Below are 13,177 nucleotides of genomic sequence, written 5' to 3'. Positions count from 1 at the left end.
TCATGTAATTTGAAGAGCACACTTTGATTAACTTTAATGGCATTTCGAAATGCTACAATGATATATTGTGCCAGAAGACTGGTAAGTGGTAGGTATAGTTATTAGTTATGTACGGAATCAATGAGCACGGAAACACTTTCGAACTAATCACACAAATGTCCAAGCAGAATGATAAAAGCCATGCAAAAAGAAAAACGATTTACCCCGAGCGATCTCAAGTCATTTTTCATTATTGCATTCAGATGTGCATTATTCTTCAGTATGACTTGGGATAAATCAAATCAAAAGTGAGTTACTTAGTAACACGTTTTTTTGCCTAAACTCATGAATATTTCCAAGTTTCCGAGCGCCGAGTGGTAAACCCGGTGATTGTAGGCCCATTCCTGTCTCAGTATGTGTGACGTGTTTTACACTCGGAATAAGTAGTGACCGGCAGGGGACCTCTGCGGCCACAATTTGCCGCAGTGACGACGCAAGAGTGGACAGTTTTGACAAAGACGGTCAGCCAAAACGGGCGGGCGGCGGACAGGGGACGGGCAGATAGTGGACGCGCGGACGGGAGAGGGGGAGTGACCTCGCCGCGGGCGACGGCTCGCTCGGACGGACCCACCCAGTGTATGTAAGTACATACATACGGCCACTGCACTCGTGCGGCAGCGCGCATGGCCCACGACCGTTCCGGGAGGCATGCGCTCCCTCCGCGCTGCCGCCGCCGCCGGCGGGGTGTGGTGACGTCACACAGATATGAAAAAACGCCACAAGTCGTCCCCAGTGCTAGACGTCGCCTCCTCTGCCAGGAGATCAATGGGCTATTGGTCCGCCTGCACGGTGTGAGATTATAGGACGTCGGACGGCAATAACCACCATGTCGGACCGTTCCACCGCAGACATAACTTGTAACACATGATCCCGCCGCCACAGAAACACTGCTGTTTTTCACTGCGGCGGATGGATACTGACGGCCCTCGGCCGACATCACCTATCAGTTGTCAGCACGATCACATTCAGCTCAAGCTGGCGACCTCTGTCCTGTCAGACACCAGCGGAGGCCGGGCGCGCTCGTTCGGTGGTCACACTAGTTGACTATAGTAGGTATAGTAGGTAGGTATGTCTAAAAATGTCCGTGGGAGAGTCAAACCAGGGGACATACTTATTAGACATACGGTACGCCGACACAGCTCATCCGTTCGTACTAAGCACACTCAAATTAAACGTGACGTTTGTGCACAATTAACGATGGCTCGTAAGAGATAAGAATATTTTGATTGCAGCTAGCGGGAGGGAGCACGGCCGACACTCAGCCAAGGGAGGGGGCGGGAGGGTAGGCCGGTGGAATACCGGCGAGGACCCAACGGTAGATAACGTCACGTCGTTATCGTGACGTTTGTGCACAATTAACGATGGCTCGTTAGAGATAAGAATATTTTGATTCATCATGAGCCATTAAAAAATGGTGAAAAATATAAAGAGCTCTGTGGTGTGGCCGAAACCAATCATTAAAATAGGCATTTTTTTTTTAAAAGGTTTTTGCGCCAAATTAAAAGCAGCATATCGCATATTTACGGCTATGCTGACTTGCGACAGGATGGCTGCGTGGCTGGCTTTCCAACACCATAACCGTCCAAATCGGTTTGCGGTTCTAAACTGATTGGCGCTATGTGTCCCTAAAATATACTACTTTTTACCAGTTTTCAAAGCTGATGAACGGATATACCGATGTACCTATCACCCCTCGGATAATGGTCCGGCCCTCCCATACGTATGAGGCCCTCCCCTAAATCATGAGGCGTAGCAGAGCAGCAACATGGGTGTTCCCCGGAGAAATTCAACACGAGGCGTACTGGAATCACCGTCAAAAGTTGTTTATTTTTACTGCGGTCAGCCCATGTCCACATGGCTCAGGCCCCGCTGCCCCTGCCGCGGGCAGACAGCCATCAAGGCCGCAGCCATGTGGCAGAAACCCGAGGGATGCATTTGTGACCTCAGTGTATGTATGTACAGGGTGATCCAAAAAAATTGGAACCCCTAACTTAAAATGTCCGTAAGTCCAAAAGTTTTCACAGTATTGACAAATTGCAAAGAACATTAGAAAGAGCGTTCAATTCTCTATAAAACCAAGCTGATTGAACTTACCTATTATTACAAATATTGCCCTAGTTATATGCCTATAAAATTGGTGTCACGAAACTCACTGAAACGGTTTCGAACATTATGCGCAAATCAGTGATTTGCGGTTTGCTGTTCTGACCATGTCGCATGTTGGAGGTTCATGAATAAAAATAGCTCATTCACGTGCTATTGTAAGGAATTTAAATTTCAACAGGCGCAAAAAAAAATAGTCATTCGGTGTTCCGTGCCACACGGCCCACTCAGTGGTCGAGTTTCTGGAACAGGCCTGCCCGGCCCTCATCGAGCCAGACGCCTGGCCACCGAAGAGTCCTGACCTCAACCCTTTGGACTTCTTCGTGTGGAGCGAACTGGAGCGAATTATGTATAGAGGTCAGAGGATCAGCACCATAGAGGAGGAGCTGAAGGAAAGGCTGACGGCCTGCTGGGATCAGTTGTCCCAGAGACTGCTGGCCTGCGCCGTCGGAGCCGTCCCGAAGCGACCGCAGGCCCGCGTGACGGCCAACGGAGCTCGGTTTGAGCACATGCTGTGATGAACAGCGGAAGCTAGGACGCGTGTATTTGTTCTATGGTGTGCTTCTGTGTAAACTTTTATGTAATAAAATTGAAATTGGATGTGGTGTTATTCGCAAAAAAAAAAAACAACAGATGGAGTGCTAATGGACTTCAGTGCATTGTTAACAATTGGCGATTTCGTTTCACTCAGTTTTCTAATTCTGACGCTCATTCCAAAAGCTAATAGTGTGTCAATGCTTTACAACATACATAAATTAATTTGACGTGATTTTATAGAAGATTTAATGCTCTTTCTAATGGTGTTTGCAATTTGTCAATAAAGTGAAAACTTTCGGACTTACAGACATTTTAAGCTAGGGGTTCCAAATTTTTTGGATCACCCTGTATATCTCGAGCCAAGCTGCAGATTTGGACCCATGACCCCATTGGATCCCACATGGAAATCTCACTCCCAGCCTAATGATGTCATTGGGATCTGAAGACAAACCAAGGACGGATCAATAATAGGTACGATGCTTGTCTTTCCCTCGTGGCTGGTGAAACGTGTTCGGCGCCTACCAAGTAGTTTTATGCAGGTAAGACTTACCGCAGCTTATCCACAATCCCAATGAATCTCCGACAAAATGAGAGAGCTGTATGATGAATATGATATACGACTCCATTGGATTCGAGATCAGGATCATGGAATCAGATCCCCGATCCCTTTTCTCAGATCCATGCACACAATATCTGGCTATGTGTGTGGCGATGAAACCGACAAACACGGCCTGTCGGGCCCGAGGGACGTGCCATGACTAAGCCGAGAGGGGCAGCTCAGCGCTCTGGGGACTACCCTTGCAGTCCCGGGGCCATCTGCGCGACAGCCGCGGTCCATCCGGTGGGCGTATCACTGACACCACGTGACCCCGACTATAGGGAAGCTGTGTCTGGGACACGTGACTGCGGCCTCTGCACCCGCTGCTGCCCCAGCTGTGAGGCGTCCCGCCCAGGCCCGGGGCAGTGGTCAAGAGGAGCGGCTCGGCGCCGGTCCAGCCTGCAGGGTCTCGGGATATCCCGCCGCACACTGCAGCTACCAGGTCAGTGGATGGGCGCCGTATCTTATGAGGTGACTGGAAAAGAGGCAAATAGACGGCCACCTGAAACGGTAAATAGACACTTCAATGCAATATTCCCTAAATTGGGTTCGACATGGCGACAACACTCAAAATTAGAAAGTGTCCAGTCGCGACATTTATTACCGGCTACCTTGCATTTCTCGAGATGTCAAGGGTTTCTGAATTGGTCCCACCAGAAGGCAGAAAGTGAACCAACTACCAAGTGAAATGTTTCATAAAGACGACACCGGTCATAGGTTACAAAGATCGATGGACTGATTTCACCTTGATTGACTGGGTGGCAGGTGAAAATAACGATCCATTTCGGAAGGTGTTCGGTTCAATTATCATTATGTTCATTGCGCACTGTCATGACAGGCTCCACTAGATACTATTGTTTGTGATCATTTGCTGTTCGCCCAGAGTGTGCAGGCAGCAATGAAGTCGCGCGCCGTGCTGCTCCTGCTGGCGACCGCCGCCATCACACTGCCGGGAGCAGCCGATGGCAAAGTAGCCGCCGTCGCCAAGGGTCTGAAAACAGGTACGCATTTACTAGCTATATTGGTCGCAGGTGGCGCCGTGGACGGTGCAGCGCCGTCTCCCTGGTGTAAGTAGGACACCACACAAGCTCTCTAACGAGAAATAATACGAGGCTGTTTGTGGTAAACAAGGTAACATATACATGTAGGAATGATCATAGCTGCGGACCATGCCATATCAACCACTGAAGTTCTACTCATCTAACTATGTTTCGATTCGCACGAGACTGGCGCGGCTGCTTGACCTCTTCAGTTTCTTCCTTTCGTTATCTGCTATTAACCCTTTATAACCGCGTGCCGTCAGCACTAGACATTATCGGAAAACTGGTGGGCATTGGGAGCACGCTATCCAGTCTGACCGGCGGCAACAAGCATCAGGAGCTGCTACGACACTTCGACAACATGTGAGCCTACTCGTATTTATGTGGTCGAGTCGCGATAGTAGCCGTTTTCACGACGGCCATCTGGTGCACATTTGGTGCAGATTAGTTGCAGATTTGGTCAAATTAGGTTAAGTGTATCTCGTAATAGCATCAGCTAGGGTTGCACTAATTGCTTATATGCCTGCTTTGTCATATTATCAGAGAGTATCATCAAGTAAAACACTGAAATAGTGAAATACATTCACAAAATAAAAATATTTCCTGTAAAAAAGATTAGGTGCAGATTTGGTCAAATTGGGTGCATTCGCCGGATAGCCCGTCGTGAAAACGGCTAGTGTGGACCGTGATTCATATAAGCACAGTCGTTATGTGACCCGTATGATTGTATTGCATTTAATTGTTTCATATCTTGAGAAGCATATACATTCTACTATACTCGTATGTATATGCTATTGAACAGAGTGCCGATGTGCAAGATGTCTGCGTTCGTTCTACATTATAATGTAGATATTCATGTAAAAAAATGTCGAAAATCACACCGACCGCTTATATTCGAATAGATCTGCTATTGCTTATCGGTGATATATTTTTTCCGTTAAAACAGTCTCTTGTTCCACTGTGGCCATCAGTTCTCGGGACCTCAAGTTCGACGTGAATTTGGTGATGACGGCGCTGCGAGACTTGGAGTCGGTCGGTCTCCGGGTCAGCTGGGAGCTCACCGTGGAGACGCTGGAAGAGCTGCTGATGGACGTCAACAGGTGAGGTGTCAGCCTATCACCGACAGACTAACGTGTCAGCCTATCACCGACAGACTAACGTGTCAGGTCATCGACAGACTAATGTGTCAGGTCATCAACAGACTTATGTGTCAGGTCATCAACAGACTAATGTGTCAGGTCATCAACATGATAAATGAAACAGGTCATCTGCATAAGGATGATTCGGTTTGGAGACAAAAGTACGCACCTATTGATACCGATTGATTCTGGTTTCAAGTCAATGTTTCACTCTCCTGCTCTCTCTCTCTCTCTCTCTCTCTCTCTCTCTCTCTCTCTCTCTCTCTCTCTCTCTCTCTCTCTCTCTCTCTCTCTCTCTCTCTCTCTCTCTCTCTCTCTCTCTCTCTCTCTTTAGCAACTACGACCGATTCCTGTTGTATCAGAGGAACGCCAGCACTGTGGAGAACTCGACGCTGCTGGATTTTGCCAACAACGCGGTGTCCCACGCTCCTCGCTCGCTACAGACGACAATGTACAGACTCCGGGACGTAGTACTGGAGACTCGCACACCCCTGTGGTCTAGCAAGGCAGCACCTTTCGTCACTAAAGGTGGCGGATGGACCACCATTAGAAATGGCCGACAAAGGCGATACACCATCAAGCAGGGCCTCTTCAGGCAATTTCAGTCTGTAGTAGAGGTGAGAGCGAAGGACTACCGGTAGGAAGGTAAGTACATACTAGATAGGTGCATCGGTGAGCAAATCATAATTGGCTAGATATTCCGTTCTTAGGCTGGGCGGCAAACGAGCGAGTGAAATAGCGCTGGCACACTTGTGCACGTGCCAGATGAGTCCCTCGGCAGATTTGTGCGTGGCGCCCTTCGAACTGTTGGCTCCTTCTAGCTCCGAGCTGTACCCTAGGCACCAGTTTCAGGGGCGATCGGCCCAACTGGTCCCCGAATGAAAACGTGCCCCCCCCCCCCCCGAATGGGAACAAGTGCAAGTGTCACTGATGCACCAATAGGTCATTAGTTGAAGAGCTTATGTGGGTGCACGGCTTTTTATGTCTGCCATTGCTATGGCTGACGCTTTAATGCCGGCCGCGTTTGCAGGCGTCTCGTGGCACGGTGTGCCGATTGGGGACGTCCCCTCAGCAGATGGCCTACCACCTCTACCACATGGTGACCACCGTACTCGCCAGAGACTACGTGATGACCCAGTTTGCCTATATGCTGCTTCGACTCTTTGATAAAGGTACACACGGTGACACAAAAATAGTGGTAAGTTATTACGGTAAGGTGACGAAGTTTGTTTTGTTTTGTTTTGTTGGGTTAGGCTTCTTTCGGTCAAATGTGACTGTTGCAGAGCCGGGAGGATGATAGAAATTAGGGGAGAAATTGGTCTGGGCGGGCACCCTAGAGAGTCACCGGGACTGAGCCCGTCCGAATAAGGTTGGGATAAGGTTGCCCGTCCAGCCCGGATCAGGGGTTGCGGCGTGGAGGAAAAGGATGTGACTGTCCTGAGGTTTGAATCGACGGAACGGATGGTGACGAAGTGAAAATGTGATAAAGGGATGTAAGCAGGCGAAACGTTAAGGTAGGAGCACTCGGTGGCTGCTGGCTGTTACATTAAACCTTGAAAAACGGGATTGGTGGCTAAAACTATGCTATCTCGGTAGGGGAGAGTGGGGTAATTTGGCCGCTTTTTTTAGAAAACGATATAACTTAAAATTGACGACACATTTCTGCATTTTCTCAACGCTGGCAGGTGTCGCATTCATTTTACTTTACTGGACAGTGAACTTGAAATGATAGAGTAATTACTTATATTGAAATTGTGACGTATTACAAAGGTCTGCAAGGCGGCCAAATTGCCCCACTAGCAGGGTTATTTGGCCGGGGGTGTGGGGCAATTTGGCCGGTGTTAGTTTGCGGTCGGGATTTTCTGTTATATTGCGAGTCAGCTTCAGATTCAGCAATGACGTGTGTCCTATGACGCATTTGCCGCATTTTGGAGGTTGGCTCAGGTGTCACAGGAGTCAAAATAGCCAAATTGGCGGCTCTAGAGGCGATCACAGTTTTTTTACGAATAACTTTTGAAGTAATGAAGCTAGGCCAAAACTTCGAGTACCATCGTAATTCTCTCGTCAGTTCGCATCGAAAGATATATGTGTTGACCTTGAGAAGTCAAGGTCAAAGGTTGACCTCAGGTCACGTTGCATCAGGTCGCTTGACCTCAAGGTCACGTGATTTCAAGGTCATCATGCATATCATTCGATGCGCCTTGGCGAGCTGAACAGAATGAGACCATTTGTGCGGCTGTACCATTTTTATGTAAGGATTTATTAGCAGAAAACGTTTGGTAACCTTTGATGACGTCACATGCTCTTACAGTTGACCAATCGGAAGTAAGGAATCAAAGCAGTCAAAGTTGGTCATGAATCATGTCATTTTGGTACAATTGACCATGAAAACTCGGCCGTCCCAGCATAGTGACCATGAGCGCACCGGCCAAGTTGCCCCGCTAGTTGCGGCCAAATTACCCCATATTGCCATTCTGAAAATTTTTGTCTATAAAGTCATCACGGCTTTACGGAATTAGATAAAATTGCTCTTGGAACCGCTGAACACCCCCAAGAATGGCGCTATAATGTCTGAATTCGTTTTTAGCCCAAATACTACATGTTATACAACTTTGTAAACAGAAGTAAAAGTTACCATTTTCTAATGAAATTAACGTTTTATTAATTTTGAATAAAACTACAAGGGGCAAAGTTTTGACATTTGTCCTCCAGTTATTTCTACTCTACCCATGACAAATGAATAGAGATTAGAGTTATTTCACTCACTTTTATTAGACATCGTACAGGTGGGGGCGGCCAATTTACACCACCGGCCAAATTACCCCACTCTCCCCTAGCCATCCGCTCCGACCATATGTCGACCAACAGAACATAAGGAGCCCGCACTATATTGATAGGTATTGTTCTCTTGCAGGCTCGTTTGTGGTCGAAGCACAGCATTTCACCGACACCTACAAGGCCACCTCTGCCAAACTGGCGGAGGAGGTCAGCCTGGCGCTGCGGCACCTGGACTCGCCGTTCTGGCGCTGCGACCCTGCACCGCACCAGCGCGGCGCCACCTTCGAGGAGGTCACCGCGCTGCTCCAGGGCTACTTGGAGAACGAAAAGTATCTAAACAGAAAGGCAGACTGGTCGCGGTGTTGGATCTGCAACACAGTGTGCTCCGACTTCGACATCACGAGTTCAAAGGTCAGTTGCGGAGAAACGAGGCACCTCAAACCGGTCAGCAAAGTACCGCCAAATCGTGCTGTGATGCAAAAATCAGCTCCGTCCCCGAAAAGAAATCTCTCATGATATTGATCAAGCTAAAATAAAAATGTTACCTACCCAAATAACGCCTGTGCGAATCTCGAGAGTGCAAAGGTATACGGGTAACAAGGTGACTGGCAAACGTAAACGAGCAGAAGGCGTCTGGGATCAGCCATCATTGCACTTAAAATGGGAATCGAACGGACCCCCCCCCCTCGGTTTTTCGCAAATACCTCGCGCAAAAAGCAGCCGATCGAGACGGAACTTTCAGGAGTTTCAGCACTCCCAAGCTGGTCAATTTTACATCTAGTCATCTATCTTGAACATTGCATGACCCTGACCCAAATGACCTTTGACCTGTGACCCTTCAGACCATGTTTGGCCGGAATTGCGACTCGGGGTATGTCGACTCACATTATCCACGTATTTTCAGTCTTTTCATAGTTGTAAGCGCTCAGACGTGCGAAATGATGTTGGTCCCATGCATTACGGTGAGTGTTAAGGTCACGTGAAGGTCAGGGCAAGGCTATTGACCTTTCATGACCTTGGTTCACTTTTTCGAGTTTTGCATGCCTCTGAGGTAGTTTTTGGAGCTGATTTCAAATTCCCATTTGAAAGACTACCTACGAAGAAATTTTGGCGCCTTCGTAACATATTAGGTACGAAGCTGTCAGTGGCCGTTGACACCTACTATGGATTGCTGGCAGGTCGTCTACTGGTTGATCTCACCTGACCTGACCTGACTTGGCCGAAGGGCATAAAATATCATTTGTGATCAACACTCACATGAAATTCGTCATTAGAAGCCCGAAAAAAAAACATTTTAACCTCACTTAACGAAGTTTTTACAGGTCTCAATTTTCCAGCTTTTAGGTCATTGACCTGACCCGGAAGATCAACCAATGACTCAGGACCTTAACCCTCGCCCGTAAACGGTGTTTTGCCACCTTCGCCCATGCAGGGGGGGGTTGGTGCGACCCCCCCCTGGCGTTTGAAAACGGAGCGTCGTAGAGCTTAGCGGAAAAGACCAACGGATTGCCCTCAACGAGATCTCGCGATTGGTGGTATATTTTTTGGTCCTAGGTCAACATTTGACCTACTTATGACCGGTCAGAGGTCAAATTTTCGGAAAAAATCTAACTTTTTCATATTTCCGCGCCGATTGCGGCAAAACGGTAAGAGATATCGACTTGAAACCTTCACTAACGTGATTCTTGATCAATTCTCTATCGTTTGGTGTATATTTCGATGTCATAACTCTAAAAATGATGCGTTGGGAGCATCGGAAGTCTGCAAGGTCATTTGTGCATTCGGTCACGTCAGGCGTGTGACGTCACTGACCTGACCCTGACCCAAAATGAACTACAAGAAACAACCGACGATGCCTGAAATGGATAGCAAATTCGAATTCAGGGCATCAAAATACCCCGAAAAGGCATACAAGTGCAAGAAGTCATTACAGGTCAACCGAGGTCACTGACCTTACCTTGACCTTTAGTAACCTTCAAAATGTCAACGGACATTGTGCCAATGTCAAATCAGCCAGTTGTGATTCTAAAACAATCCATCAGTGTGTCAGGTCAGTCGGCATTTATACCAATGTGAAGCAATCTCCAATTTAGCGTAAATCTGGCCGGAGGTTGTTCCCTTTATGACGTCATAACTCCGTGACCTGACATGACCTGACAAAGGGGAGGGTTAAACCTCGCCGGCACAGGCCATTTTGCGCCCTTCGACGGCACTTGGGAGGGGAGGGGGCACGACCCATTCCGTTTGGGCCCTGATTGAGCTAGAGCTTCGCGGAAAAAACGAGCGTATTGCCCGTGACAAGAGGAAGCGGATGATACCCAACTTGAAGGTCCTAGGTCATCGGTTGATCTACCAGGTCAGGTCAATGACCCAAAAGTCGGGAAGATCGGGATCAGTTAGAACGTCGTAAAGTGGGGCTGCTAATAGGTTTTTCGGGGTGCTGATCACGAATATCATGTTAGTTTTGAGCACAGGTGATGTCTTTATGCATTTAGGCCAAGTCGTGTCAGGTCAAGTCAGGTCAACCAGTAGGGGTCGTGATGGGTATTCGTAGTACGTGTCAACCGCCTCTGACTGCTTCGTAACATGCTACGAAGGCACCAAAACTACTTCTTAAATGTTCGTATGGTTGCTAAAATCGAAGTCAGCTCCAAAAACTAGCGTAGAAGCATATAAATCTCGAAACAGCGAACTGAGGTCATCAAAGGTCAATGAACTAACCTAACCTTCAGGTGACCTTGAATTCCACCCTAATGCATCGGAGCATCAAATCACATGTTTGAACGTTTAAAACCACAAAAAGACTGCAAACGCGCGGCTAATGCGAGCAGACATACCCCGAATCGCGATTTCCGCCAAACATGGTCTCGAAAGGTAGGTCACAGTTCAAAGATCATTTGGGTCAGGGTCATAAAACTTCCAGGGTAGATGTAAAATTGAACAAAGCGAGGGTAGAGTGTTTTGTCGCAATCGGATGCTTTTTACGCGAGTTATTTGCGAAACTTAACCCGGCAGGCGGTGGGCCTCCCGGCCACCTTCCGCACGGTGGGGGGGGGGCATTTTTGCCCCCCCCCCCGTATCTCCGATACTACTGGACGGATCCGGAAAATTCCAACGGCGTTTGATAGCCCTGTCAAATTTATCGACGGAAGCCAAATTTCATTGACCTCGGGGTCACCGATGACGTCATAGGTCAGGTCAAAGATAAAATGTTTCACCGTTCACGGGTCTTCTAGGGAAAGCGCTATAACACCGAGTAAAACACATTTTGTCGAAAATCAGCGATAGGGCGTCAGTTGTCTAGTACATATTTTGCTATTAGAGGTCACTGGTCATACCGGGTCAGGTCACAGGTCAGGTCACCAAGGGTCACCACATGAACGCAACTTTACTAAGGTTGTGCGATGCATGTTTTATGGCCAATTTTCATTTCTAACTCAATGGTGTTGGTTATAAGACCATCAGGTACGGCTTAGGTCACTTTCTGGTGGAGGTCAGGTCAAGGTCAGGTCAAAAGGTCAAATTTCAAAGTTGATAGTTTTGGATAAATTGGATATTGATTCGATGCAGCTCGTCACGGGGAGTCTTATGGTGGTCTTTGTTTTGCGCTACGAGGTCTAGAATTGCTAAAAATGAAGTTTGAAAATTTGATGTTATCAATTTTGAACAGTTTTTTTTTTTTGCTATAACTTGGCCAAAAAAGAGGTATCGATCTCAAACTTGGTATGCAGATAGAAGGTGGTAGGGACTATCAAACATATTCCGTTTTTTACGAAATTCAAAAAAACTTTTGGATTTATGGCTATTATATTCAAAAAATCTATTTTTGTATTTTTGGAGTCAAAATCCTAAAATTTCAAGAATCCGAGATAACAGTTTTGTAGCCCTTTTAATTCTGCACCTTTTATGTCTGAAACATTTTTCTGTATCTCTAAAGCTGTAGGCCTGACAGCTCTTCCCGCGAAACCTTTTTTTGGGGTCGGAAATGGCAGAAATGACGTCACTCTAACGTCATTAGCGGCCAACCTATCATAGCGTTTGGAAAAATTTTTGATCCAAATGTGCAATAGCTATTCACGGGAGGGTACTGAAAGTTTGGTGACGATCGGCGCAGCGGTTCTGTAGATATACCGAAAAAACTAAAGGGGGGGGCAAAAAATGCCCCCCCCCCCCCACCGCCTGGAAGGTTAACCCTCGCCGGCACATGGGTTGATGCAACCCTCCCAAGGATTTTTCGCGAATAACTCGCGTAAATAGCGGTTAATCGCGACGAAACTTTCCGTACCCTCGCACTGCTCAATTCTACACCTACCCTGAAAATTTCATGACACTGACCCAAATGACCTTTGACCTGTGTGCTACTTTTCGAGACCATGTTTGGCTGGAATCGCAATTTTGCGTATGTCGGCTCGAATTAGCTGCGCATTTGCAAGCTTTTTGTGGTTTCAAACGTTCAACCATGTGATTTGATGCTGCTCCCATGTATTAGGGTGGAAAGCCTCACCAAGACGCATCAGATGCAATCCTGAAATTTGAAATTTGAGGTCATGTGACCTGTCAAGGTAGGGTCAAAGGTCAAAATGGAGAATATTAACCCGCGCCGGGCCGCGTATTCGCCAATTGTATTACACGAATCGGCCCATCAACTAGCGACATCTCTAGTGCGACGTCATAGCCATCCGCCGCGACAATGCATGCATTGAGGCTAGATTTGAGTTGAGACTATTTTTGCATTGTACATGGCTATCAGACATGTATGTGTCGCCGTACCCGAATGGTTAGAGTTTCGGTGTGATGGACGATAGGTCGGTGGGTCGATTCTTGCTTCAGCGGTTCTTTTCTCTTAAAAAGAAGTCGGTCGTAGACGCGCATTTTTGGCCCCTACGTTCGCACGCCAATATCGTACGCCCAATAAATCTCTGACAAGTGTTCATCTGATTAAG

General features: G+C 47.5%; 1 protein-coding gene across 1 annotated transcript in view; it reads left to right on the top strand.

Moving 5' to 3' along the window:
- Positions 1-3,515: 3,515 nt before the first annotated feature.
- Positions 3,516-13,177, top strand: part of LOC122377517 — a 35,880-nt gene continuing 26,218 nt past the window's right edge. Inside the window, exons 1-7 of the mRNA XM_043357606.1 lie at positions 3,516-3,719; positions 4,161-4,278; positions 4,581-4,680; positions 5,289-5,417; positions 5,791-6,073; positions 6,487-6,628; positions 8,371-8,645. Coding sequence (XP_043213541.1) covers positions 4,176-4,278; positions 4,581-4,680; positions 5,289-5,417; positions 5,791-6,073; positions 6,487-6,628; positions 8,371-8,645 — 1,032 coding nt within the window. The 5' untranslated portion in view covers positions 3,516-3,719; positions 4,161-4,175. The remainder of the gene's footprint in view (positions 3,720-4,160; positions 4,279-4,580; positions 4,681-5,288; positions 5,418-5,790; positions 6,074-6,486; positions 6,629-8,370; positions 8,646-13,177) is intronic.

The sequence above is a fragment of the Amphibalanus amphitrite genome, unplaced genomic scaffold (assembly GCF_019059575.1).
Source record: "Amphibalanus amphitrite isolate SeventyFive unplaced genomic scaffold, NRLGWU_Aamphi_draft 000046F_arrow, whole genome shotgun sequence".
Lineage (NCBI taxonomy): Eukaryota > Metazoa > Arthropoda > Thecostraca > Balanomorpha > Balanidae > Amphibalanus > Amphibalanus amphitrite.
Note: the sequence above shows the minus strand (reverse complement) of the source record. Positions and strands in the feature narration are given on the sequence as shown.